The sequence below is a fragment of the Giraffa tippelskirchi genome, chromosome 6 (genome assembly GCF_054371585.1).
Source record: "Giraffa tippelskirchi isolate mGirTip1 chromosome 6, T2T-mGirTip1v1.2.pri, whole genome shotgun sequence".
Classification (NCBI taxonomy): Eukaryota; Metazoa; Chordata; class Mammalia; order Artiodactyla; family Giraffidae; genus Giraffa; species Giraffa tippelskirchi.
Genome location: NC_137280.1, coordinates 142394616 through 142421386, shown reverse-complemented (window position 1 = coordinate 142421386; position 26771 = coordinate 142394616). Strand labels below are relative to the sequence as shown.

At 39.0% G+C, this 26771-nt stretch overlaps 1 protein-coding gene across 20 annotated transcripts in view; it reads left to right on the top strand.

Annotated features, from left to right (window-relative positions):
* The window catches only part of EBF1 (EBF transcription factor 1), a 427626-nt gene that overhangs the window by 336051 nt on the left and 64804 nt on the right, over positions 1 to 26771 (top strand). For all 20 annotated transcript variants that reach the window (XM_081500503.1, XM_081500502.1, XM_081500500.1 and 17 more), the window contains one exon: positions 9283 to 9409. In XM_081500503.1, the coding sequence (XP_081356629.1) occupies positions 9283 to 9409 (127 nt within the window). The remainder of the gene's footprint in view (positions 1 to 9282; positions 9410 to 26771) is intronic.

Here is a 26771-nt window from a genome sequence, read left to right as displayed (position 1 = left end):
TCTGAGACTTTAGTTTCCAAAGTCTCCTCTGACATTCATACATAAAGTTTATCTTTGGGAATTCATGTGACCCAACATATTTTGCTAAACATTGGTTTAGTTATTTTCTTGAAGGGGACAAAAGGAAACCAGAATGTTTGTGAAACAGTAAATGCTTCCACGGGCTTTCTCTCACGTTCCCTGAGAAATCGTATACTGCCTTTGAGACAGGCAATTCTTGGGAATGAAAAAATCTGTCTTACGAAACCCAAGGAACCCTGATTAGGGAACAAACCAGAATACACTGAGGAACTTGGGAGAAGAACTGGCGTCCCTTGATTTATGTTGTATCCACTTCGGGGAAATAGAGATAAAATATGTAGGTTCAGCCAGCACAGTCCCCAGGCATACATGCTGATCATATTTCAACTTTCTTTAAGAACTCCAGAAACAATGTTTTTTTAAACACCATGTTTAACTACAGAAAAATGAACGCCCCAGAGTGGAAGGATGATAAGTTTGCTTGTATGGTCACCAACACTGTAGTGTCTCTTTAAAAATCCTTAGTTGATTTGGTTTGGAAGCTTTAATTATGCTTTTATGTTACAGTTTCCTTATTTAAGTATCTGTTTTATGTCTATCACTCAGCACCCCCTGCCTGTCTCAAAAGAGATAGATATTATTACCCTAACTGAGGAGGAGGGAGAATGCTGTGAGAATTATTAATATATAAATTAAAAAATAATCTGGAAAGTGCTTTAGGGTCCCTGGAGAAGCTCTACCCAACACAAAGCATATTTAACATTATTATCAGTACTCCAACAGAACAGAACACATGCAGGATAAGATGGTAAACTGAGGCACAGAGAGTAACAGTGGATGAATGGGTCAGTGTCCCTTAGAACCCAGCCTCTTGGATGGGTGATACCTAAAAACTACTCTATCAGTGCCTACTTTAGGCTTTTTCTAGTCATCACTGTTAATTATTTTTCTAGAGAAGGAACCTTCCCTTCCATTTACCCCTTCTCTTTAAGGCTTTGCTTGTTTTGGAGGGTTTTTTTTTTTTTCTTTTAACTTTTTAGTGTTGAAAATGATTAAGGCTAAAATATTAAGTCCAAAGCATAATAAGGAAAAATCACTGGTGTGCTTTCTAGTAATCCCAGTTACTTTTTTGTCTTGTGGCTTGGAACTTCAAATTGCATTTATTTCATATAGTTCCATTGGTTGGAAAACATGCATGAAGGCTTATCTTGGAATTGCTTTTTTGTTTTGGTGGGAAATAATTCCCAGCCAGCTTCTCACCAATGAGAAAGGGTATTTTGAGGACCTACTATGTTCCCAGAACTTTTTTAGTTGTAGGAGAGACTGGGGACTCATTCCATCCTGTCAACAGTGGAGGTAGAATGAAAAGTGCAAGTGCCAGGAATTATAGAAAAACAATAAATAGCAGTAGGGAGGGACAGTTGTACAATGGTGGTCACCAGACAGGCAGACTTAATGCTTCATATCAGTTCCTTGATCATTTTTCTTAACTTTGCTGAAGTTCATTTTTCATATGTGTGGACCAGCTAATACCCATGCTTGCCTTTAATACGACAGAGCAAAAATCACTGAAAGAGCTTCTCACATAGTTAGCTTCTCAGATAGCTTGGCACATAGTTAGAAGACAAGAAAAGTCATTGCTGCTAAAGTCACTATCAAGGTCATTATCACCATCCGTTTAATGTCAGCTAGAGGGATAAGGCAATGGTACCCCACTCCAGTACTTTTGCCTGGAGAATCCCATGGATGGAGGAGCCTGGTGGGCTGCAGTCCATAGGGTCGCGAGGAGTCAGACACGACTGAGTGACTTCACTTTCACTTTTCATTTTCATGCATTGGGGAAGGAAATGGCAACCCACTCCAGTGTTCTTGCCTGGAGAATCCCAGGGACAGCAGAGCCTGGTGGGCTGCCGCCTATGGGGTCGCACAGAGTCGGACACGACTGACGCGACTTAGCAGCAGCAGCAGAGGGATAAGGGGCTTCCCCAGGTGGCACTAGCGGTAAAGAACCTGCCTGCCAGTTCAGGAGACATACTGAGACACGGGTTTAATCCCTAGGTCGGGAAGATCCCCTGGAGAAGGGCATAGTAATCCACTCCAGTATTCTTGCCTGGAGAATCCCACAGACAGAAGAGCCTGGCGGGCTACCGTCCGTGGGGTTGCGCAGAGTCAGACACGACTGAAGCGACTTAGCACACAGAGGAATACAGATAGTAAGTGCTGCTGGCTCTCAGAGAAGAAAGTGATTCCCAAGACTTGCCCCTTTCCCCCAGAATTCTCCAACATGTCTCCATTAATATTTTAAAATACTGGGTACTCTCATTCACCCACCACGTGGGTCATACTTTTGAGACTTATATAAAAGCTGCATGGAGAATTATCCTCTCCCCTGTCCCTCGTCTGGACTCCCAGACTTTGCAGACTGCCTCTTGGGGGTTTTGCTTCCACCTCTGTGCATTTCCATGATGCTCTACATTTCCATGATGCTCTGTGCATCCATGGACAGAGGCGTTCCTCTCTCCTTTGATCAAGGACAGGCCCACCCACCAACTCCATGTCTGTGTCTTGTCTCTCATGGCCACAGAAGCTTCACTTTGTACCCAGAAGCATGCCTCACCTGGTGACCACTCAGGACTCTTCTGCTCCTGTGCTCTGATATGAAGAGAAAATGCTCATATAGGTAGCTCAGAGAGAGTATAATTACTGTTTGCTGCTAGGTCCTTGGTGTGCCAGCAGCCTCTACTGGGGCTTTGCAGAAACTATGTGTGTTTTTTTTCATTGTACTATCACACTTGAAAATGATTTCTTCTAATTATGATATTAATGGTCAAGAAGCTTGAGAATTCAGGGAAGTATGCAGAAGAAAATATAGTAACCTGTAACTTTACCATCTTGTAACTTTTCTTGACCCTGATGATTTTCCTTTTAGCCTTTCTTCCATGCAAATATATATCTACTTCTTATTTAAGTCACATGCAATATGTATTGCACAAACTGATAGTATTCTACTTTTGATTTTAGTAAGATTTTTCTCATAATTAATACCTATAAATATGTGAATTTATTCCAAAATTGTTTATATGGCTATTATTTCCTGTGCAAGCACATGTATACTCACACAAATACACATGTGCACACACATAGGAAGAATGGGGAGAGAGAAGTTGTATCACATTAACATCATCAGTCTAGAGATAAATGCTGCTATTGGAGAGATGATCTTTTGTGGCCCATTTTTTTGTATTGCTTAAATATTTTTTCTTGCTTTTACCTTATCCATTTTCACTGGAGTGAGTCACAGACTTTTAGACATCTTTTTTACCTCTTAGATGAAATCTGAGCAGTGGTCTCATGCAGGGATCTGAGTGCTGGGCCAGCTAGATAATTTTAACAGCAACTTAGGGGGTGAGGGTTAAATATTATCAGGATAAGAATGGTGGGCTCTTATGAATAGTTGTTGTCATTCAGCTGCTCAGTCGTCTTTGCAACTGTTTGCAACCCCAGGGACTGCAGCACACCAGGCTTCCCTGTCCTTCACCATCTCCTAGAGCTTGCTCACTCATGTTCATTGAGTTGGTGGTGCCATCCAACCATCTCATCCTGTGTCGTCCCCTTCTTGTGCCTTCAGTCTTTCCCAGCATCAGGGTCTTTTCGAATGAGTCAGCTCTTGGCATCAGGTGGCTCAAGTATTGGAGCTTCAGCATCAGTCCTTCTAATGAATATTCAGGATTGATTTCCTTTAGGATTGACTGATTTGATCTCCTTGCTGTCCAAGGGACTCTCAAGAGTCTTCTCCAACACCACAGCTCAAGAGCATCAATTCTTTGGCATTCAGCCTTCTTTATTCAAGTCCAATTCTCACATCCATGCATGACTACTAGAAAAACCATAGCTTTGACTATACGGACCTTTGTCGGCAAAGTAATGTCTCTGCTTTTTAATATGCTGTCTAGGTTTGTCATAGCTTTTCTTCCAAGGAGAAAAGATAGGAGATCCTATATTATGGATAGAGTGGACTCATTACTTAGCTTAATGCAGTCAAACATCTAGTAGAATTCTGGCCTAATTTATACAAGAATTTATGTCAGAAATATTTTGGAAATATCCTGTATATGAGGCATTAAGTTAAATACTTTAGAGGATATGGACATGAATTAGACCCTGTTGCTGACCTCAAGGATTGTCTAATGAGAAAAAGATGTGTAAGAAAATCTTTATAGCATGAGGTAAAATAGGATGCTAAGTTCTCGAGTATGCATTCCATAATTATATAAATTTTTACAAAGATGTGAGTAACTGTGACTCTTAGGACCAGGTGAAACTTACTGGAAGAGAGAACATCTCTTCAGAATATTAAGGAACAAGAGAAATAGCAGTAGGGGAATGTTTAGGCAAAGAATGGCATGAACAAGGTAAAGATGATAGGCTGTTTTCATATATCCAACGTGGCCTTCTCTCCAAAGTGTGGAAGGGCAGAGTGGGAAGGATGACTCGCAAGGGCAGTCAGCTCTCAAGCCTTAGAGCACCTGGCTACCATGCTAAGGAGTCTGGACTACATACCATACATGAAGGAGCAGGTGAGGGTTTGAGTCAGGGCATGGCATAATGAGGTTGGTTTGAAGAAGACGATTCTGGTTGAGAAAGTAGAAGTAGAGAAAGGCCATTTTAGAAGCCATTTATAACACTGCAATCGTCTGAGTAAGAAATGGTGACAGCCTGAACTGGATAAAGAAGAAAGGCAGGGAGCCAGTGAAATTCAGTAGAAAGTAGAGGCAACATGACTAAAAGAAAATTTGAAGGGAGAAAAAAAAGATAATCCCAAGGTTTCTATTTTAGGTGATTCAAAGGGTAGTTCTCTTAGCTGAGAGAGCGAACACAGGATCAGGAAGTACAGTTATACATAGTAAGATGATAAATGATCTTGCATCCTGTTGAGATTGAAGTGGCAGTAAGATACATACGGGGATATTCTGTTACTCTGTTGCTGATAAAAATGTGGTGTTTGGCCAAAGAGATCAAAACCACAGGCGTAGACTTGGAAGTAAGTTTAGCTAAGGTGGTTGAGCCAGTGAGTGAATTCAAGAATTGTTAGGCAAATGAAAGAGAAAAAAAATCTAGAACAAGACTTGTGAAATGTCTACAATTAACAAGTTGGCAGAAGGAAATAGTTGGTACAGGAAGAGATCAGGAATCAATGAATAAGAGAGGAGCTCTGGAAAACACTTATTTACAGGCATAAGAGGCTGATTTTCTTCCTGCTGCTTCCAAATAATATTAACTTGCCTGACTCTCAATTTTTGCTCATCTGGAATACATATCCCATAAGGATGGGCCTTTAAAAGATAGTGAATGTGAGAGTGCTTTGGTAAACCATCAGACACTCTCTGAGGCTTAGGTCTTATAATTAGTGTCACAGAAGTGAAGAAAGTGTAGACTTCCAAAAAGGAAGAAAGTAGTATCAGATGCTACAGGGTTTCAGAAGTATGTTTATTTTTAACTCAAATTTTTCATTTTGTGATTTAAGGAAGTTAAGCCAAGAGAGTGAATCTGTTCTCGAATCACTTAGAACAGAATTTCCCAAAGTGTGGGGCCCCTGGTTGTACAGGAGACCATTTTGGATTTGACACAGACATTAAATAGAACTGAATCATCGTGAGAAAGTGATTCTCCTTTTATTTCTCCTTCAATCCTTCTGATTTATGTTAAGGGAGAAAGTCTCAGTTGGAGCAAACAAGTCTGTATTCTAACAATAGCTCAACTCCCTTTTCAATAAACCCATTCAGGTTGTCAACATTATCTAACTAGAATTTAACAACATCATATTAACTTTAAGATTACCGCAACCAGTTGCAATAGTAATATAGTGTCCTTTTAAAATAAGTTATTTGAAACAAAAAGTTCACAAAGACTTGGACATAACTGAGCAACTGAACAACAACAAAGCAAAAAGTTAACCAATTAAAAATTTTAAGTAGATAATTGTATGGGTATGGGTTGTTTATAGATATGGCAAAACTTAGGAAGTGGTATTCCAATGATGAAAGATTGAAAAATTTAGACTTATACTAGAGCCCTTCTTCCTTCTGTAACTTAGAGGGGCTGCCTTTAGTTCAGCCTGATTAGAACAATGTGGGAAATTTATCCTGAGATGGGGAAGGAGTTTGGAATGGGTTTTGGATACTAGACTTCCAAATCTAGACCCTATCTTTTCCCTAAGATGTTGGGTCAGTTTTTGAAGCCACTAGACTTTTTTGGACTTTTGTGTCTTTAGCTATTAAAATGAGAGTATTAGTTTTAAATGATTACTGCCATTCCTTCCTGTGATAAATTTGTAACTCTTTGAGTGATTAAAGATAAACCTCTCCTCTTGTAAATATATAAACCTTTCCGCTATCTAGTTGATAGTGGTTAGATAGAATTTTTTCCTTCTGAATGCCATCAATATCATGTGTCAGTGTGAGAGCCTGTTTCCAGACTAACATCTACAGCAAGGAAAACATCAACAAGTTCATTCTCTAATGATGATTCATATTCTACCTTATTTGCAAAGGACAGTTATTTCAAGAGTGAATCTCTGCTTTAGTTAGAGTGATTGATTACAATGGAAAATGAAATTGTAAATGAAAATTAGTTTCAATTTCCTCTATGCCAACCCCCCACTCTCTGAAGTAGTTTCTTTGCAGTCATATCTAATCAATTTGTAAATTTTCTAAATCAATTTTGTTCCTTAGTGTATAAACTCATAGGTCCTTATACTTAAAAATATGTCTCTGTTATCTATTTACTGATATCTTTCCATCTTTTAAAATGTATTTCCCCTGAGAAAAGGGAGGGTAGGTGAAATATTCTCTAACTGTCTGAAAGTTCTCCTAAATATTATTGCGACTTAATGTTACTCGACAGTCCAAGTAACTTTTACAATAGAAGCATGCCACTTATTTGGACTATAACTATATGGCAACTTCCACCATCAAAGGCACAACCAGAGACCAGGTAGAAAATGAAAAATGAATAGCATGTGAATTTAAAAACAACACATATACATGTAGTGTTGGATCTGAAAATTTTGAGTTTGATGCTAGCTTTAAAAAAGTTTAAAGATAAAAATACGAACAGTTTCTTCTTTATGATTAGATAGGAAGAACGACTCCTTGTCATTTTTTGAACTGCATCAGGGTCACTTTGGCTCTTATTTGCTCTTATGAGGGTGATTTTGTGCAAGCAGTTTAACAATTTATGATTCTGGTTTCAAATCGGAAAAAAGTAGATAAGAATACATACAATTGATCTGACGAAATTAGTGCTTTCAAGTAAAACCTTCAATGACATAGTGGGTAACCTCCTGCCCTGGTACTCAACTAGTGTTAATCCCAACATTGCAAGAACACTGTCCGATCAGTTGAAATTAAACACACCCTTGATTTTGGAAGATCATCTTTTACTGCTCTTCAGAGCTTCCTTCCTTCTCTTATTCTCTATACAATAGTAAACTAGATTTCCTGTTTTCGATCCTTAAAGATTAGAAGAGAAGTACAGAAGGTGCAAAGGACGCTAGGAGGAAAAAAGACAAAGAAAATGAACAAAATGGAAATAATTTAAAACTCCTAAGTATCCAGGGCCATTTACTGCAGGGGAAAATAGCCCCTCATACCTTATGGTCACTAGGCCTTTTCTATATTATAGAAGATACACTGATCTAAGATAAATAGAACTAAGATATAACAAGGGGTATTTCAAATGAAAATCTTGATTTATTAAGGCTAAATTAAATTATATATACTTTGCTTATTTTAGAAAACATATAATGCATTTTGGAAGAATTTCAGTATGAAAAGGTCAAAATCTTAAATAAATATTTTTTGTGCTTTTACGGGTAAACCCTTAGCCATCCAAAAAAACGTAGCCATTGAGAACTCAGTCTCCAGTGGTTCCACATAAGTATGGTATTCCTGAAGAATCTTGTGTGTATTTCCAGCAAATAAGGGTGCACACATACTATGGGAGAGGATAGGCATTTCTGATTACTAACTTTAAGTGATTTCTGTGCCGATGACCTTTATGTTTCAAGAAAGAGCATTTGATAGAAATCACTTGTGGATTTTAGCAGGAGCAACTTTCTTACATTCTTTTTGCCAGGACTTTGTGCTGGGACTGTTTACCTAGGTAGGACTCAGGGGCTGGCATTTGTGCTGACACCTTGATTCTCATGGAGTCATCTGTGATTCTCTGGACAAAATATTTAAATTTGCACATTGCAACAAAAGCCCTTTCTAAGTTATAAGAACAGCACAAACATGAGTTAGTACAAATGATCACCCATTACATGCCATCTCAGTACTGCAGCCCTGAGCTAAACGAATCTGAAAGCAGTCAAGGAACGGGCAGTTGCAAACACCAGAGAGAAGGCACACAGAGTCCAGCACCATCAGAGGTCAACTACCAAGGCTGAAGTTTTCAAAGAAGCAGATAATGCCAGTTTTATGGCCATTAATAACATTTTAGTTATATAAACAATGATAAGAGTACTAAAAAGCAAATTCTGCTTTGCAGTGTGCTCTGATTGCCAACAGGGTTCAGAAATGAACTTTCTCTCTGTGCACATGACATTGCATAATGGACCACTGATCATCTTCCGGCCCCTCCCCAGCTTCCAGCTCCCTTTTATGGACAGTCCTTAGTCTTGCCAGACCCCTCAGCTGTTCCAGGCAGAGAGCTTCTTGGGTTTCCCCTTTAAAGCTCTTTGATTGTTCCTCTGGTAGTTAATGCACCAAATGGTCTTCAGGGCATTTCCTACATGGGCTCTGCAGCTCATCAGAGCGCCTTGACCATGGATTTCCTACCTCTGTATTTTGCACATGTTGAAGGGCTCAGTTCAAACACCAGGCCCACCAGCTTCTGGAGAGGTGTGGCAGAGCTCAGTGCTGATTTGGGTGTCTGCCTCAAAACAGAGATTTTTCCAAAGGATATCCTGTAGTAGATAAATCATTTCATTAGACCAGGTTCGCTTTTCAAACCAGGAAGCAGAGTGCCTGCCATGTAGGAAAACTCAGATAAAGTTGTTATGACTGTTCTCAGAGCAGTTACAAATATTGTTGTCAGTGTCTTTTATACAGGTTGCATCATGATTGTATTCAAACATGGACAGGTTAATTATGTGTTTGAAGGCTATGTTTATTGAGAACCGATAAGAAAGCTGTGAAATGAGTCCTTTACATATTGCAATGACAATGTTTTTTTTTTCCCCCAAATGTCTCCCACTAGTTGATTACTCCTCATGCCATCCGTGTGCAAACTCCTCCTCGGCATATCCCTGGTGTTGTAGAGGTCACCTTGTCCTACAAATCCAAACAGTTCTGCAAAGGGACACCTGGAAGATTCATTTACACAGGTAAGAAGTACTGCAAATGGTGGACAGAGCGGTCTTGACCTTGTGGGTCTTTGACTCGATCTTGTATGTGTAAGTGTTATTTTATTTTAAAAATCAATTTCTTCTTAAGATCCATTTTCTCCGTTTCACCTCATTTATGATGAAATGAATTGCTACTACTATTACTACTATTCTTATAAGATTTCATCTGGGTGTCCTTGTTCAGTGACAGGATCTGTTGAAATCATGGGTTCGATATCTAAGGCAGTGACATGAGCAAGGAGGAGTGCTAGACAGTCTTAAGAGTCTCTGGATGTTAAGCCATCATGTGGGGGGTTGCTTGCTTTACGGAGTAGGAATTTGCTTGAGTCCACAATATGACTTTCTTCTAGCCTGGTCACAGCCATTTAAAGAATTTTGGTGATTTTCATATTTAATTCTGGGTTGGTGCTTTCTTTCCCTTTATGCTTCATTTTGTTCCCCATGACTGCCTCCTGCCACCCCAAACACATGGACCTGCCTTGGCACATGGACCTATCTTGCATTAAGAAGGTAGGGTTCTAGGGTGAAGGTGAATTTCCTCACATCACATGGAGAGAACCAGGCAGGTTCTCTATGGAAACATATCAAGTGCATAGTCTAAGTGCCCAGTGTGTAGTCAAAGAGATCCTCAGGGTGTTAAGTGTAAACCAGACACCCAGGGATCTTTGTTGCAATCTAGATTCTGATTCAGTAGCTCTTGGTGGGATCTGAAACTCTGCATTTCTAACAAGCTCACAAGGAGAGGCTGATGATCCTGGTCCAAGGACCACACTGGCTATGGGGACAGTCTAGGTCCTCCGCTATGGAGCAGTCATTGCTGGGTTGTTGCCTCCAGAAACTGGCCCCATGTTTCCTTCTTTAATCAATAAAGGACCACAAAGCAAGATTAAGTACAGAGTGTACTTTCACACGAAGAGACTTCAGAGCACGAAGGGATGACTGTGTTAACACATCCTAATTATAACCATACAATTAAATGGACAAATTTTATTTTACTGTGACATTTTATCTCAGAGCATCTTTCCTGTTGTATTTTAATAGGAGGAACAAAACCAACCATGCTTCTCAGTCACTTGCTCTCCCCCCTGAACCCTCTCTCTCAAAATTATAAAAACAGCTAATGCATCCTGACCCTTGGAAATGCCTCCCAGTCCTTTAAACAAAATGCAGGTTTGGTGCCTGCCTAACGATTAGTTTTAGTTAATTGAAAATTATAGGATTGACCCAAGAGGAAAATTTTATTTGCACTCCAATCACTTTTACAAATTAAGGAAAATTACCACAATTTTGTTTAGCTAAGGTTTCACACTGAGTTCAAGAAATTAGCTCAGCCATCCCAACAAAGTCAGCACTTTGTTAGCAAGCTCTTGAAAAAATAATAGTCTATCTGGAGTTTTGTGGTGTATACAAACGAAGCATAGAGAAAGCTATGATGCTTTATAGAAGTAGGCCAAGTGTTTTTAATTAGGCTCATTGGTTCAGCGTAAATTTTGAAGAACAATCAAACTAGCAGATTAGCTGTTTCTTTTAAAGCTAGGATTTCTTGCCATTCATTTTTCCCATGAGAACTTCCACATAGCACATTTTTTTTTTTTTTTTTTTTTTTTTACAAGCCTCATTATGGGCCTGCAGGAAAAGGACCAATTGAAACTTCTGATACTGTAACATTCCCCACCATCATTCCGATGGATGGGAGTTTTTCACAATGTTCTTCACTGAACTCGGTGTTCTGGAACATATTACAAAACCACAGAGGCCAAATGTTTTCTCTGAGGAGTTTGGACTCTGTTTTTGGTCGAAAACATTTAGGCCTCGCTGGCTGCTTATTTACTCTGCCATTAAGAACAAGAAAAGGAGAAGAAAAAGAAGAAGAAAACGCTCGTGTGGTGGGAGGAACGAGAGGCAATCAAGCTTGATTCCGCTTTGGTGACAGCGTCTCTGCCCATTAATGGTTCCATTCTGTGGTCAGGTCTCATTTAGAAGAAATTATTTTTAATCAGTGCTCAACAAAATATCCCCTTGAGCCACCTGGCCATAAAAGTTAAAAAAAAAAAATCATCCTCATTAAATTACTTAAGTTCTCAAAAGAAAATAGCTAGGGGACCCATCATTATTGGGATTTTTTTTAACCATTAAAAAAATTGCCATCAATTTAAGAAATCATATCTTGGAAAACCTGTATCAGACCGGGGAATTAAGATCAAAGATAAAAGCGGCTGATCTGCAAGTCTCACAAAGTAGTTAAGGATAAGAGAGAGAAGTCCTGGGTGTGCATGCACCTGTGTAAGTGTGCGGGAAATTTAAAGTATGAAAAAATGCTTTCGCTGATCCTGCCTCAAACTGTGGACCATAGATAGGAAGACTTAGTTTTTTAAGTATTCTAAGAGAGAGACTCACCTCTCTCTGCTTTGGAAAAATAAAATTTTCGAAGAAACCGGTACAAAAACTTCCCCATTGATATAGCTGGCTGTTCACAGTCACTGTGACATTACATCATTTCTAACAAAAGAGAGTCTCTGTTAATTGGTGAACCACACAGAAGACTCTTGATCATTATCATTAAATGCCCCTACCAAGGGTCACACATTCGTGGCTGGTGCTGCCAGACCTCAGTGATTTGCTCAGTTTACCTCTCAGCTTGTCGCCACTCTCTAGCAAAGGCATCGAGATGGGTCATAAATTCTCTCTGTTCTTTGTATCCGAACAACCACTCAGCTCATTGGAAACCTGCAGCCCTCCCCTCCCATCTCCTTCCACAGAAGCTCACACTTCATTTTCTTTAACATCCATGGCATTTCAAGATGCATGGCTTGGTTTTCTGGATAGGTGAGCCAACACTGTTTCTTAGGAGAATATCACTTGGAATTTTTCCTTTAAAAAAAAAAAAATGTCCTGGGACTGAAAAACAACATCCCAAAGGAAGGTACTGCTTTTGAGTGTGTGTGAGAGGATTTGGGCCTGTGTATGTGCAAGTCTCTAAAAATCCATAATCAATGAAAAAGAAAAACCCCCAGCAAGTGAGACAGGAACAGCCTGGCCTAATCTATGCAAATAAAAGCAGACTTCTGGGAGTGGGAGGAAAGAATTTGACTAAACACAGATTGCCTGCAAGCTGGCTCCACTTGTAGGGACAGGAGTGCAGCTCTCCATCTTTGGTGCTTCAGACCAGGGACACGTGAGGATTCTCAGCTGCCAGCTGTGCCCTTCTCTGGTGTCTGCTCCATCAGAGTGAGGGAGCAAAGTGAATCCCAACTTGATCGAAACAAAAGAGCTCGATATCAGTCCCTGATCTGATTTATTGTGGCCAGTTTTTCTCATGTAAATGCAGAGGAGGGCTAACTTTAAATTTTAAATCATGTTTTCTCATAGGAGGAAACAAAAACCCTTTCTGAGGACAGGACTTTTTTCAAAGCCCTCCCTAATCCTGTGTCTGGTCCACCAGTCCAATGGGAAGTCAATCCCCATACACCTCCACTGCCCTGGAGGGGGCCTCCCTGGTATCTTTGTTCTTCTCAGTAGCCTCTTTGCTGTTACATCTTTAAGTGGCTTGTAGAATTCTCCCCTGCTAAACTTGAATTAACCCTGGGTGTTGATAAAAGAGGCTCAGGAGGCTTTAGCTGCTTCTTCAAAGCTCTTTGAGTTGGTTTTTCTTCATAAGAGGTGCCGAAATCCAACTGTACTTTTAAACTTCGTTCCAGTTATTTCCCTGTTGGAGTGGGTGGTGTCTTTGGGGAAAATATGACTGGAGCACTGGGCCACCAGGATGCTAGACCAGCTTAGGTGTGCACCAAGAACCATATACTGTCTGTTGCCCCAAAGCTGGTGAAAGCCCCAAAGAGTGCTCATCTAACAGCTCAGATTTGGTTTGGTCGGGTCATATCTCTAATCCTTTCTGCTGCTGAGTTCTCCTGTTCTTAACATTTTCCACCAAGCTTCCTGCTCCTGTGGAAGGACTAAACAAAATGCTTGTTAGTCTCAGACTTTACTTTGAAGTAAATATTCTTCCTGGAAATGCTTCCTGTTTGTACCATACGCCCAGAATTACCTTGCATGTAGAAGGGGTTGTATTGCCTGAATATATTGCATGAAACTTGATGACATGTACCATATCTTTCCGGTTTTCTTTTTTTCCCTCTCCCCATTCCTCTATGTCCTCTCTCTACTCCCACTCTCTCTTCTTCTTTCTTCCCTTCTCACTCTTTTCATTCCTCCCCCCTAGTCTTTTCTTTCTCACTTCCAAGGAGATGATGCAGCATAGTGATTAAGTCCTTGGGTTTAAGAGTTGATGGGTATAGATTTAAATCTCAGCTCTGCCTCTTACCAGAGAGATTATTTTGGGTATGTAGTGTGATGGCTCTAAACCACAGTTGCCTCATGTTTACATTATTATAAGGAAAAATAACTTGCTGGGGTTGTTCTTAGTATCAGGGAAATGTGTATAAAGCACTTAAGGCGAGCCTGCGTGAGCACTTAGCTAGATATTAGTAGTTTCCATTAATAAGTGATGATCATTATTATTCATTCATTCATTGCTGTCCCCAATATGGTGTAAATATTTTACGTGTTGTTTATCTTCTCCATCATGTTCTAGAGGTCTATGAAATGTCCTTTGGAATTTTAGTAATAAACCTGTAGTCATCAGTAAATTAGAGAAATAAGTAATACTAATCAACCACAAATAAAGAGAGCACAGTATAAATAAGGTAGCAAGAAACAGATTTATGAATGTGAAGATGACTATTTTGATTAAATAAGTATTTTCTTAGAAATGGCCTCAAATAATAAACATTTAATAAAGCATCTGAGATTTATTAAGTTCTCAGGTGTTGATTTTTCAGGAACAGCACACTTGTTCTCTTATTTCCAGCCCCAACTTCAGCCCCTCTTCTGGAGGCCATAGTAATATGCGTACCATCTATCACCAGCCCCCTTCAAAGGTATTAAGTTATAATCAGCTTTAACTCCCCTTTCAGGCAGGTTTCAGGCACAAAGCTCTGTTTTTAGTTCTTGGAAATCTGCACAAATGAAGGCTGCCATCCTGGGGATAAACAGTTATCAGGCTTAGGGACAAAGTGGAGAGTTTGCACCAAGTGAATCTCCTGTTTTTCTGCCTCTTCTTACACTAATTCATTGCCAGATTAAGCTTCTAAAAAGTCACTTTTGTACCATTTCTGTGCAGAGAAACTTTTCCTATTTGCTCCCTATATGTAAGATATAGCCCAAACCCCCGGGCTTGTCATTCACATTTCACTGTGCCCTGGGTCTCGTGCTTTCTCAGCTCCTCTATTCCCAGTCTCCCCACTATGCCTCAAGCTTACTTCATGGTTAGCAACTTTGAATATGGTGATTTTCCTAGATCCAGTTCAAACTTGATTCCCCTCTGAAGTGTTTTCTGGTCACTGTAGCAAGTGGCCAGAGCACTGGGTTGAGATCAGGGAGGTCTGTGTTCTAGTCCCAGCCCTGCTAACTGGCTATGAGATGTGGGACAAGTTGCTGTCACACTCCAGACTTCAGTGTTTTTATTGTAAAATGAGCCAGCTGACTAGGTGACTTTGATGTTCCCTCTGGTTCATCTTGATTAGCTGAGAGAGTCGCTGTTCTTGGAGCTCTTTTGTTGCATGTGCTTAGACGGCTCATTCATCATTCACTTCCTTATACCTTCACTCTCTTCTTCTGTTCTTAGGTAGACACATCTCAAAAAGTCCACAGGCAGCGAACCTTTCCCTGAAGTTATCTTGTTTTGCCCACTGTAAGCACCTTGACTCAGTATCTTACTTGTGATAGGTGTTCTCTAGTAATTGAGTGACATATTGCACAGAATCAATGGATTCTCATTGATTTTTGTGCTCTGGATGGCAGGGAATGTAAATAAGAGCTGTTAATTAAGAATCTATCTCCTTTAATGTGAGCTTACATGTAGAGAGCATAGTAGTTGGATTTTTTGTTAAAGAAAAAAATTGAGTTGGATCTGTATTACATAGTACTAATTTTCTCATCTCTAAAATGAGATATTTTAACAGTAACTGCATCTAGGAAGTCAATAGGTCAATGTATGTAATGCTTTCTGGTATAATATGAGTGTTCCCTAAAAGCAAACACAAAAAGAGAGAAGCAGATAATGGGGATGTTTCTCTTCAAAATATAAAGAACTGGTTGTTAGAGCACATGTTATTTAGTATTACATATGTGCCGCTTTCATCTGATTAAGGAAATTGTTTCTTTCTAGGTATTAGAGTCAGAATCAAAAGATCTAGGTTCTAATTCTGATTTTATGACTTTCTTTTGTTACTCCATTCACTCATCTCGCAAGTATTTGTGGATTGTCTGTTCTATTCTAGGCTGTGTTCTAAAACTGTGTTGAGTAAAACCATGTTCTCATGGATCTTGTAGTTTAAGAGGGAACATGGATATTCACAAGTTTACCATTTCAAACCTACTGAGTGCCCAGAAAAACAAGAACAGAGTTTCAGGCAAGAATATAACAAAGGACCCCCAGTCAGTCAGTTAGAGATATTTTCTGTCAGATAAAGATGCATGAATTGAGTTAAAGGGTGATTACGAGTTAACCTGCCAGTTCATGAAGGATTGGGTTGGATGGGTTTGGAGAAAGAAACTGAGTGTTCCTGAAGAGAGGAACATGTAAGAGGGCTCTGAGTGAGAAGAGATGTGACATCTTGGAAGGCTGTAAAAATTCCACTGAGGCTGAAAAATCAAGAGAGAGGAAAAGAATGGTGAGAGAGAAGACTGGAGAAGTGGGCGGAGACAAGCCTATGAAGCCTTGTAGCCATGGAGAGGAATTTAGTTGTCTGTCATCTTAAGAGCAATGGGCAGTCCTTAAAGTGGATAGGTGAACATAACCCATACTTTTATTTTGAAAGAAAACAAAAACAGAAAAACTCTGGCTGGCTGGAGCATAGGAAACCAAAATGGATGCTATAAGACCTGTAAGGAGGCCGTTGCAGTAGTCTGAAAAGAGATTGGACGAGTTTAATTTGGGTAGTAATGGGTAGAGATGGAATATAGTGAGAGGATTCAAGAGATGTTTAAGAGGAAAAGTGGACAGGACCTGGAGATGGGTTGGATATGGAGGTGAAGGGGATGAAGACCCAGCTTTTTGATTCCTCTCAGTGAATAGATGGTGGGGCTATTCCTCCTGTGGGCGCCCCAAGGATCTTTTGGGTACCAGTGAAAGAACAGGCATGAAAATGCTTTATAAAGGGTAGTATTCTGCACATGTGTTAATTGTTATAAAGATGGGTCTAAGAAAATTCAGTAAGAATGGGGGAAAGGAAGGCAAGAATGTGTTTTCTTTTATATCAGATTGTTTTCACTTAGGACTCAGCTGAAGGAGGGCTGTGTAATGAACGCTTGACGAGCAGTTTGCCTTAGCTGTGTCCTAATTGGAAAAGACCCAAGAAGAAAGAAAAATTAACAGGCTGCTCCTGTCCACATGTCTCAAATATTACTACAAATGAGCCATTTACACACAAAGAAAAGAATTCAAGGCAGAGAGAATGTTTATTCTTTTTTGCTTTTGTGATCCAAAGGCTAAGTCCCAAGCCTCTTCTCCTCTGCCAAAGGGAATTTTTTCACAAAATACGATCGCTCCTGATCTGACATACATTGATGTGATTGGCGGTCCTCAACCCAGTGGCATCTGTAAACTTAAACACCGTTGGTGCCATACGGGGACAAGAGCAACAAGAATCACTGAAAATACCCATTGTACTTCTGTGACATCTGTAAAAGGAAAGCCGTTTCTGCAAAACATAAAGCTGGTCTGAAGGAAGCATATTATTTTGCATATTTTATGTACATACTTTCCAAGAAATACGACCTTTATTTCCTATTTGGAGTGGAGTGTAATCAGGACTTGAGTAGCTAGTGTAACAAGATCATTAAAAGGGATATTTTCACTGACATTAGAGGTCTAAATGGCCACTAGGCCTTATATACAACCTTGGCTTTTTCCTGTCTACCCAGAGTTAATAAGTGATAAGGCCAGGAGAGAGATAAATCACAGAAATCCCTGTCCAAAGAAAACATATTGACTACAGCCAAGCAAATAACAGACCATAACCAACGGCCCCATTCATCATTCATGTAATAGGGATATAAAGTAGTTCCTACCAATGAAACCGTATAGAAGGAAAAGGCAGATAAGCTTCCCCAATCTAAGGCATGTGATTTGGTTATTAAGGGACATGAACTATTTGTCACATGGCTTTAATCTTTAAGATGTGTTGCCATTTCTAAACTATAAATTTCTAGTCAGCGATTAGAAAGCTATTAACAATAAAGGTAGGGACTGAGCTTCATATGCATTCATGCCAATGTAATGCAATACTATAAAGCCTTGAACCTCTAATCTATTTAGTATGATTGAACATGATTTGGTTTTCAAAGCCAATAAACTATTTGGAAGTTTTCAAAGCTGTTGTTTTTTGTTTTTTAACCCAGCATCATGATAAATTAATCCTTCAGTACTTAAACTGTGTACCTTGAAACTTTCTCTAATATCCTGAGGGCAGTGGGTGGGAGGGAGATGAAAATAAAGTTCTTTCTTTTTCTCCTTTCCTAACATTTATTCCAAATGTTTGATGGCAAAGTATTTTCTGTTTCATGTGGCCACCGTTACAATGGTATGGATGTTTGTATTTCTGTCCATTAACTAAGTGGTGTGGCGCCCACTAGAGCACTGAAACTTTTCTTTCTTTATTGCAAAGTTGCCCATGCTGATTTCAGACAATTCAGTAAGCACCAATAGAAAATAATTAAAATAGTATTAAAGTGTCAACATTTATCCCAGTTCTTTATACATAAATAACACATGTTAGCTGTTAATATTATTTTTTAATGGGATATGTCTTATCTTTTTCCTATGCAGATATCTGAATCATTACCAAAATAGGGTGATTCCTTACATAATACTCATTTGGTCTTTCACTTAGCTACATATCATAAATATCAGAGCTTTATAAATTTAAAATAATTTTTAATCTCTCATAATCATTTCACACTTCAAAATCTCATCACAAGTTGTATCTTCATCTTCTTGTTGAAGCATAGGTACATTGAATCTGGATGCTCATCTCCTTTTGTCCCTGAAAAGCCTACAGCACAGGGTCATTGGTCTTATACCCATGTTGTTCTTGGCATCCTTATTGGTTGAGATTCATCAGCCACACCAACTGACTGCGCGTAAGTAGCTCTGAAGGCCTCAGGTCTCAGAGGGCCTGAGTCTCAGAGGTTTGGACTAGCACCCTCTTCCCCATAGCTGTTTGTTCTCAACCTGAACCATCAATGAAGTCAAGTCTGTAAAATTTCCCCCACTATGTGAAGCGGCACTGTGCTTCCCACAGGTAAAAATGAGAACTCATCTGAAACACTTAACATCTCTGAATTCCTAAATTACAACAATAGGTGGGGCAATGCAGCTGCACCTCCAACCTTCTTCCCCAGAATAGCAGTGTTTCCTACTAGAGTTTTGAACTCCTCTTATCTTTCCTCTCTCTACTATGTGGGCTTCCAGCAGCCTTTCTGGACTTCTCTACTGTTTTTCTCTCCTATTTCACGCTTTTTTTCCCCCCTTACCATATCTTCTCTGTTCATCATCTTCCTGCATTACTGGAATGTAAGACATTTTCTCCTCTGAGAATCTGTGTAAGGCCACCTCTCTTTAGGTAAAAACACTTAGAAAGGAGAAGTGCCTTCCCCTAGGTGATATAGTTAATAAATGGAGGAGCCAGGATATGGACCCCAGTCAAAGGATACCAGAGCCTGGGAAGCAGTAACCCCTCTGTGGTATCACTTTCACTTAATCCTTTTTTGAATTATGTGATTTCAAAAAGATTAGATTGTTGGTGATGGGAGAGTGGGGATATTTCTAGGTGGTCTAGGAGGAACTGGAGCCTTACATATTTTAAACAAATCGTGTCATGATGAACATCATGCATATTCATATAGGAGGGAAAATTTTAAAAACACGGGAAGTATGAAGAGATCCATTAACCCATCCCTCTGTTATTGTTTTTTACTCTTCTAAGATTATTTTGGTAACTCTTATGTATTTTTGTCAGAGTTAATCACAGTATGTTTATATAGTTTTGTATCCTCCTTTGTAATTTGAATTGGAGAGTAAACATGTCCTCTATTAGCTTAATCTCTTCCTAAATGCATCTTAGTGGGTATGTAATAGTCTATTTGTGGCCACATCATAATTTACCTAATTGTTCTCCTCTTGTTGGATAGCCACATCTTTTCTTTCATGGAACTTTTAGCACCATATTTGTCAGAACAAGAGGATGATTTTGAATATAAGGTGTTCTGTCATTTTCCTAAAACGTTTTCTATATTTTAGGACCAAGTTAGCCAAACATAAGTATTTATAGATGCCGGTGAGTCTATTTATAGTATTTTGCACATTAATTTAGTTAAGTATACATACTTAAAATCCCATATATAATTGACAGTGTTTACAAATATAACTTTTTCCACCTTTAGGGTTTATACTTCTATTCAAACTCATTTCAGTCATCTTTAATATCAGTTTGTTTTATTACAAAACAAACTGACTTTATTAGCAAAATCGGAGCCATTTTTAGTCCCACTATATTCTCTTCTATTGTAGTTGCTTGAGATCTTCTATTTGAGTATGGACATGATGCTTTCACTGGAAATTTTATCAAAGCCATAACTAACCATTTTCTATATTTAAGTCTCCAAACATAACCACTTCAGCAATGTTCTTAAAACTAGTCTTTGAAAGTCTTGTTTTGAGGAACATTTATAATGGTGAGAGACCTGAGAAAATTGCTACATTTATGTAAGTTTTCTAATCTTCGTTGTTTCTACTATCCTCTTCAGGCAACCTCTTAAGCATTACCAAACCATCATGGATTATAGTTGCTTCCTTCCCCAAATAGTATTTAGTTTTAAAAATAACATAATTGGAAACCACTTTGTCTTAAGAGAGACTTTAAAATTATTCAAGGATATAACAAGGGAGCTTTTTAAAAGAAGAGTATTTTTTCCATTTATGTCAGCATACTGATCCATCTTTTCTATTGGTGGGTCATATGGCATATGTGATTGTTGGTGTGAACTGAATTACCATGAGAGGCTTCCCTGGTGGATGAGATGGTAAAGAATCCACCTGCAATGCGGGCAACCTGGGTTTGATCCCTGGGTTGGGAAGATCCCCTGGAGACGGGAATGGCAACGCACTCTAGTATTCTTGCCTGGAGAATGTGATTCTTGGTGTGAACTGAATACTATACCATATAGTATTTTTGATTTGAATAAACTGAATCTTAAATGGATCTTATATTATTCAGGGTACTGAAAGTGCAAATCATCCCATTAATGTCAGATTGGAGAATTTCTGCTAAACCTCTCAACGGTGAGGGAGTAGACAGAAGCTGGGACTCCCTAAATCATGGGCAGGAATAACATCAAAAGAGCAGACATGTCCTTGAACCCATGGCTCTTTGGCTTCCAAATGTAGTTGTTCATCTTTTCCCTGTTAATATCAACTGTAGCTCCCTTCTGTGTATCACAGGGGGATGCCTGACCGGCTGGACAGTGCCACCTGGGATCAGCCTTGGTGGTTAGTGTCAGGAAGTCTCAACTCCCACATAATATGGAGTCATTTTAGGCCTGTGTTTAGTGCCAAGAGGGCTTCCCATATGGCTCAGCTGGTAAAGAATCCACCTGCAATGCGGGAGACCTGGGTCTGAGAAGATCCCCTGGAGAAGGGAAAGGCTGCTCACTCTAGTATTCTGGCCTAGAGAATTCCATGGACAATATAGTTCATGGGATCGCAAAGAGTCAGACACGACTGAGCGACTTTCACTTTCACTTTAGTGCCAAGAATATATTCACATTAAATGTCTGCACAGAATAAGGTCCTCCCAGTCATGCTGCAGATACACATAGTTTCCTTTTGGTGTTAACCAACTTGTTAAATGTTCACTGAGACCAAGCCGATTGTATAAGTTTATTGGGAGGTTTGGGTGGAGGAAAGTGTCCCTGAAGAATCTGTTCTGAGCAGGCTTGTATGTCTTGTTCTTCTCCAGTTTGTTCAAGACTAGAAATGGAACATGTGTACCGATTAGCTCAGATGATGTAGGAGAACATCTAAAGGCTTGGAGATTTTGCTGAATAAAATTATTGGCATCAAAGCTAAAAAGTTTTTGTGACTTGTCAGAAAGTTATATGTTAGGGACCAAAGAGCAAGCTTGACTATTGGGCCTCTGTGTCTCATCTTTGTCTTTCTTTTTTAGATTAATTTTTATTGGAGTATAGTTGTTTTACAATGTTGTGTTAGTTTCTACTGTACAGAAAAGTGAATCAGCTGTATGTATGCATATGTGTGTGTGTGTGTTAGTCACTCAGTCATGTCTGACTCTTTGTGATCCCATGGACTATAGCCCACCAGGCTCCTCTGTCCATGGAATTATCAGGACAGGAATACTGGAGTGGGTTGCCAGCCCTCCTCCAGGGGATCTTCCCAACCCAGGGCTGGAACCTGGGTCTCCTGCATTGCAGGCAGATTCTTTACCAACTGAGCCACCAGGGACATATATTCCCACGTTTTTAGATTTCCTTCTTATTTAGGTCAGCAAAGAGCATTGAGTTGAGTTCCCTGTGCTATACAGTAGGTTCTTATTATCTATTTTATACATAGTGTCATTAGTGCATATATTGTTAATCCCAATTTCCCATTTCTCCCCCTCTTCCTCCCCTGGTGTTCATACATTTGTTCCCTATGTCTTTGTCGTATTTCTGTTTTGCAGATAAGATCATCTATACCACTTTTCTAGATTCCACACATATATGTGTTACTACACAAGATTTGTTTTTCTTTCTGACTTACTCTGTATGATAGTCTCTAGGTCCATCCATGGTTCTACAAATGGCCCAATTTTGTTCCTTTTTATCTTATGTCTATGTAATTAAGTAAATTTACCTAAGTGCAGTCTGTATGGTTGACCAAGCCTTTCCCATTTAATTCTCTTTTGTAAGGTAGAAAGGGCAAGTATTTTTATCACCATTTTCAGGTATGAAAACTGTGGTTTAGAGAGAGGTACAGTGATTCATTTAAAGTCATCTAGGTTACCTAGTGATGGGTGTGGTACTGGATCTTTTTCACCCTAAGTAACTGGTTAGACATTTTGGTATTTCATAGTTTTACATCTAAAGATGGACTTATAACACTTTTACTTTATTTTTTAGTTTTCTGCAAATATGATTCAGTAATTAGATGGAGGCCTCTAGAGTCTTAGGCTGCCTCTCCAGCATTGCACATTTATTATACGTAGCAGTTTTATTTTATTCATAGCACTTACCACCAGTTGATATGATCTGATTTCTTATTATTGATACAGTCTTAGATTGTTTTCTCATCTTTAAAATGGGGAATGACTGAATTCATTTCAGTCACGTCTGACTCTTTGTGACCCCATGGACTGCAGCATACCAGGCTTCCCGGTCCATTACCAACTCCCGGAGCTTGCTCACACTCATGTCCATAGAGTCGGTGATGCCATCCAACCATCTCATCCTCTGTCGTCCCCTTTTTCTGCCTTCAATCTTTCCCAGCATCAGGGTCTTTTCCAATGAGTCAGTTCTTCACATCAGGTGGCCAAAGTATTGGAGTTTCAACTTCAGCATTAGTCCCTCCAATGAATATTCAGGGCTGATTTCCTTTAGGATGGACTGGTTGGATCTCCTTGCAGTCCAAGGGACTCTCAAGAGTCTTCTCCAACACCACAGTTCAAAAGCATCAATTCTTTGGCACTCAGCTTCCTTTATAGTCCAACTCTCACATCCACACATGACTACTGGAAAAACCACAGCTTTGACTAGACAGACCTTTGTTGGCAAAGTAACGTCTCTGCTTTTTAATATGCTGTCTAGGTTGGTCATAGCTTTTCTACCAAGGAGCAAGCGTCTTTTAATTTCTTCTCTGGATAAGGGAATGGCAAACCACTTCAGTATACTTGCCGTCAGAATCCCATGAATAGTATGAAAAGGCAAAAAGATTCCGCTTCTAACTGCAGCTAATTAAGGTGGCTCATTTACAACAGACCCGATTTAATCTGCTAATATAAGTGTTCAATTAAAGTTGTTCCCACTGCTTTCTTCTCCTCAGAATTCTTTTTCGTACACTTATATATGATGCATTCATGATGTGAATCCTTCTAAGGGTCCAGGTTGTAATGGAAAAGTGGTTTAAGGATTTGATAATTGCCCAAATTAAATAATATATATGTAAATGGAGATTTGAATGTAACTTGTGCACTGCGATGCTATAAGGAATTAGGTCCCTTTATTCTGATACCTTTCAGCCAATCAAAATAAAGTGCTTCACCTTTTATTCTATACCACTTAGAATAGTTTATTGCATTATTAAGTACATATTACAAGAAGCACATTGTTGTTTAAGACTCATTGATTTAAGTAGACCTAGTCTTATAAAGTTTCGTAGATTTTTACATAAAAAGAGAAGAGGCCATATAAAATTATAAAACCTTAATGTAATATAACAGCCTGTAATATAACATAATTTCCTCCCATTTTCTAAAGAAGCCACCAAAAATTTTTAATGAGTTTATTAGAAGTGCTGTTTGTGAATTCTGGGATGTCATGTCTAATTAGACTTAATGGATTTAAGTATTTCCTAATGAAATCTGTAGCATAACTCACTACAGGGCTATATTGTCCTTCTGCCCTTAAAGTGATTTTACTTTATTTTTATTTTGGGTGGCAGTAAAAAGAAATGAAAGACTATGATTCTGCTTCATCCTCAGATGGATATAGTAAAAAATACAGTGCTTATTATGAAGTTAATGTGAATTACCATGTAATTACCACTGGCTGCACAGTAATGATTATTTAGTTACCACTGAGCATCTCTGCCAAATAACACACATTATTTCATAGGAAGCGCAGAATTAACTCAAATCATCCCGGAACTCACAGAGGGAGTGTATTCCCGGTCTCTTTCTTAAGTGTGGGCGCTGCTAATGTGAGCATCTAAATAATCAAGCTCGGAGCAAACTGACAGCAGAGCAGGGTATGAGTTTACATGATTTGATTTGCTGATGTTTTAAACACTTAGCAGGAGACAGCTATAGAAGCCAATTAGCTCTCTCCAAGGTGCATAGACGTATCTCTTTTGTGAGAAACAATTTAAGGGAATTGCATTGGCCCTTAAACCAGAGGAGAGAAGAAGCATTAGGAATGAAATTTCAGACGCAAAGTGCTGATCAATCGCACCTCCTTCTGTGTTTTTCAGCTTTGCACTTGTTTGGGCTGCTGCTATTTTAAAGGATTTGCACTTTTATTTTGCAAGTACAGGGTTATGTTAAACTTTGCTCTGTGAAAACGTTCCTTCAGCTATTGATTATGATGTGCCTTTAAACAAGGCACTGTGTCTAAAAGAGTAAAACAAAAACAAAAACAAAAACAAAAACATGTCAGTACATTCCGTCCCTTTCAAATACTGCATCTTATTTAGTGTACCGGAATTCCCTGTTTAAAGTAATCACAAAATTTATGGAGAAACGGATAAAAAAGGTTGTAAAATATTGATTTGGGGAAAATAATAACACAACTCATCTATAATAAGAAGAAAAATGAAGCAATAATTCAGGGGGTATCGAGCGGTTTGCTGCTGGGTGTATTGATCCAGTCCTTACGGTATAAGATCGCACCTGAGATTGCTCTGAAAGAAAGAACAGCATTCCTCAGCTCATTATTTCTCAGATACCATCGCCTTGTTACATGAGCCCTGCAGAGTTGGGATTGTTGCAGCTGGGACAGTGGGACCGCAATAGTAATAATAAATAAATAAATAGCTCAGAAATCTATATTGCCTTAAAGCCACTGTGCCTGGTCTTAATAACACATTGGCTCTGATTTTATAAGTTCTTCGTTGCCTTACAGTAGCTAATGACAATCCCAGTGCCATGTGGTTCATTTAGGGACCAGAGAGATCTTCATCTTCTAGTATGGGCTCTTGTATTTGGAGGGAATTCTTGTCTTGTCTGAAGACGTTTGCATCTGTTGTATTTCTTCATAAGTCACTATGTTGAACGTGATACATTTATGCCACTTTGTTTTGACATGACATCATTTTATATTTTAAGACAGTTTTTGGACAAGGCTGTAGTATTATTGTTTCTGAGCAAAATCTTTAATATGGCGTGAAACTTTGACATTCATATGCATCAATCATGAGTCTATAAATTTATCTGTAATGTTTACGACGTTAACACATGAACTTGACAATATGCCATCATCATAGTAACTCCTAAAATGGTAGAATGTATTTCACTGCTGAACAAATCTAAGTTTTTTCTAGAATTTAATATTATCCTATCAGTAGTGAATATTTTGTTATCATTTTGTTTCTTTTTTGAAAGAGAGGGTGCAATAATATTAACATTCTAATTTAAAAAAAAAGTTTTTGATACCAGTTATCTTCCAGGCATCTTCTAGGCTCTGTGACCCAGAAAAATGAGGTTCTTGCCTCCAAGATACTTACATTCTACTAAGAGAAGGAAGGCAATACAGAAGTTAGGAAGTAAATAACATAATTTTCAGACTGATAAAAGTGTTATGAAAGAAATAAGAACCCCAGTGTTCATTGCAGCACTGTCTGCAATAGTCAGGACATGGAAGTAACCTAGATGTCTATTGACAGATGAATGGATGAAGAAGTTGTGGTACACTTAAACAATGGAATATTAGTCATAAAAAGGAATGAATGTGAGTCAGTTGAAGTGAGGTGGATGAACCTAGAACTTGTTATACAGAGTGAAATAAGTTAAAAAGAGAAAAACAGATATCATATATTAACACATATATATGGTGCTGATGAACCTATTGGCAGAGCAGGAATAGAGAAGCAGATGTGGAGAATCGACCTGTGGACGTAGGAGGTGGAGTAGATGGGAGACGGATTCAAAGAGTAACATTGATATATATATATATATCTCACCATATATGAAATAGATAGCTAGTGGGAAGCTGCTATGTAACACAGGGAGCTCAGCCCAGTGCTCTGTGATGACCTAGAGTGGTGGGATTGGCAGGAAGGATGAGAAGGTCATTCAAGAGGGAAGAGATATATTATATGTATATGGTGGTGGTGGTGGTTTAGTTGCTAAGTTGTGTCCGACTCTTGCAACCCCATGGACTGTAGCCCGCCAGGCTCCTCTGTCCATGGGATTTTCCGGGCAAGAATACTGGAGTGGATTGCCATTTCCTTCTTCAAGGGATCTTCCCGACCCAGGAATCAAACACAGGTCTCCTGCATTGCAGGCAGATTCTT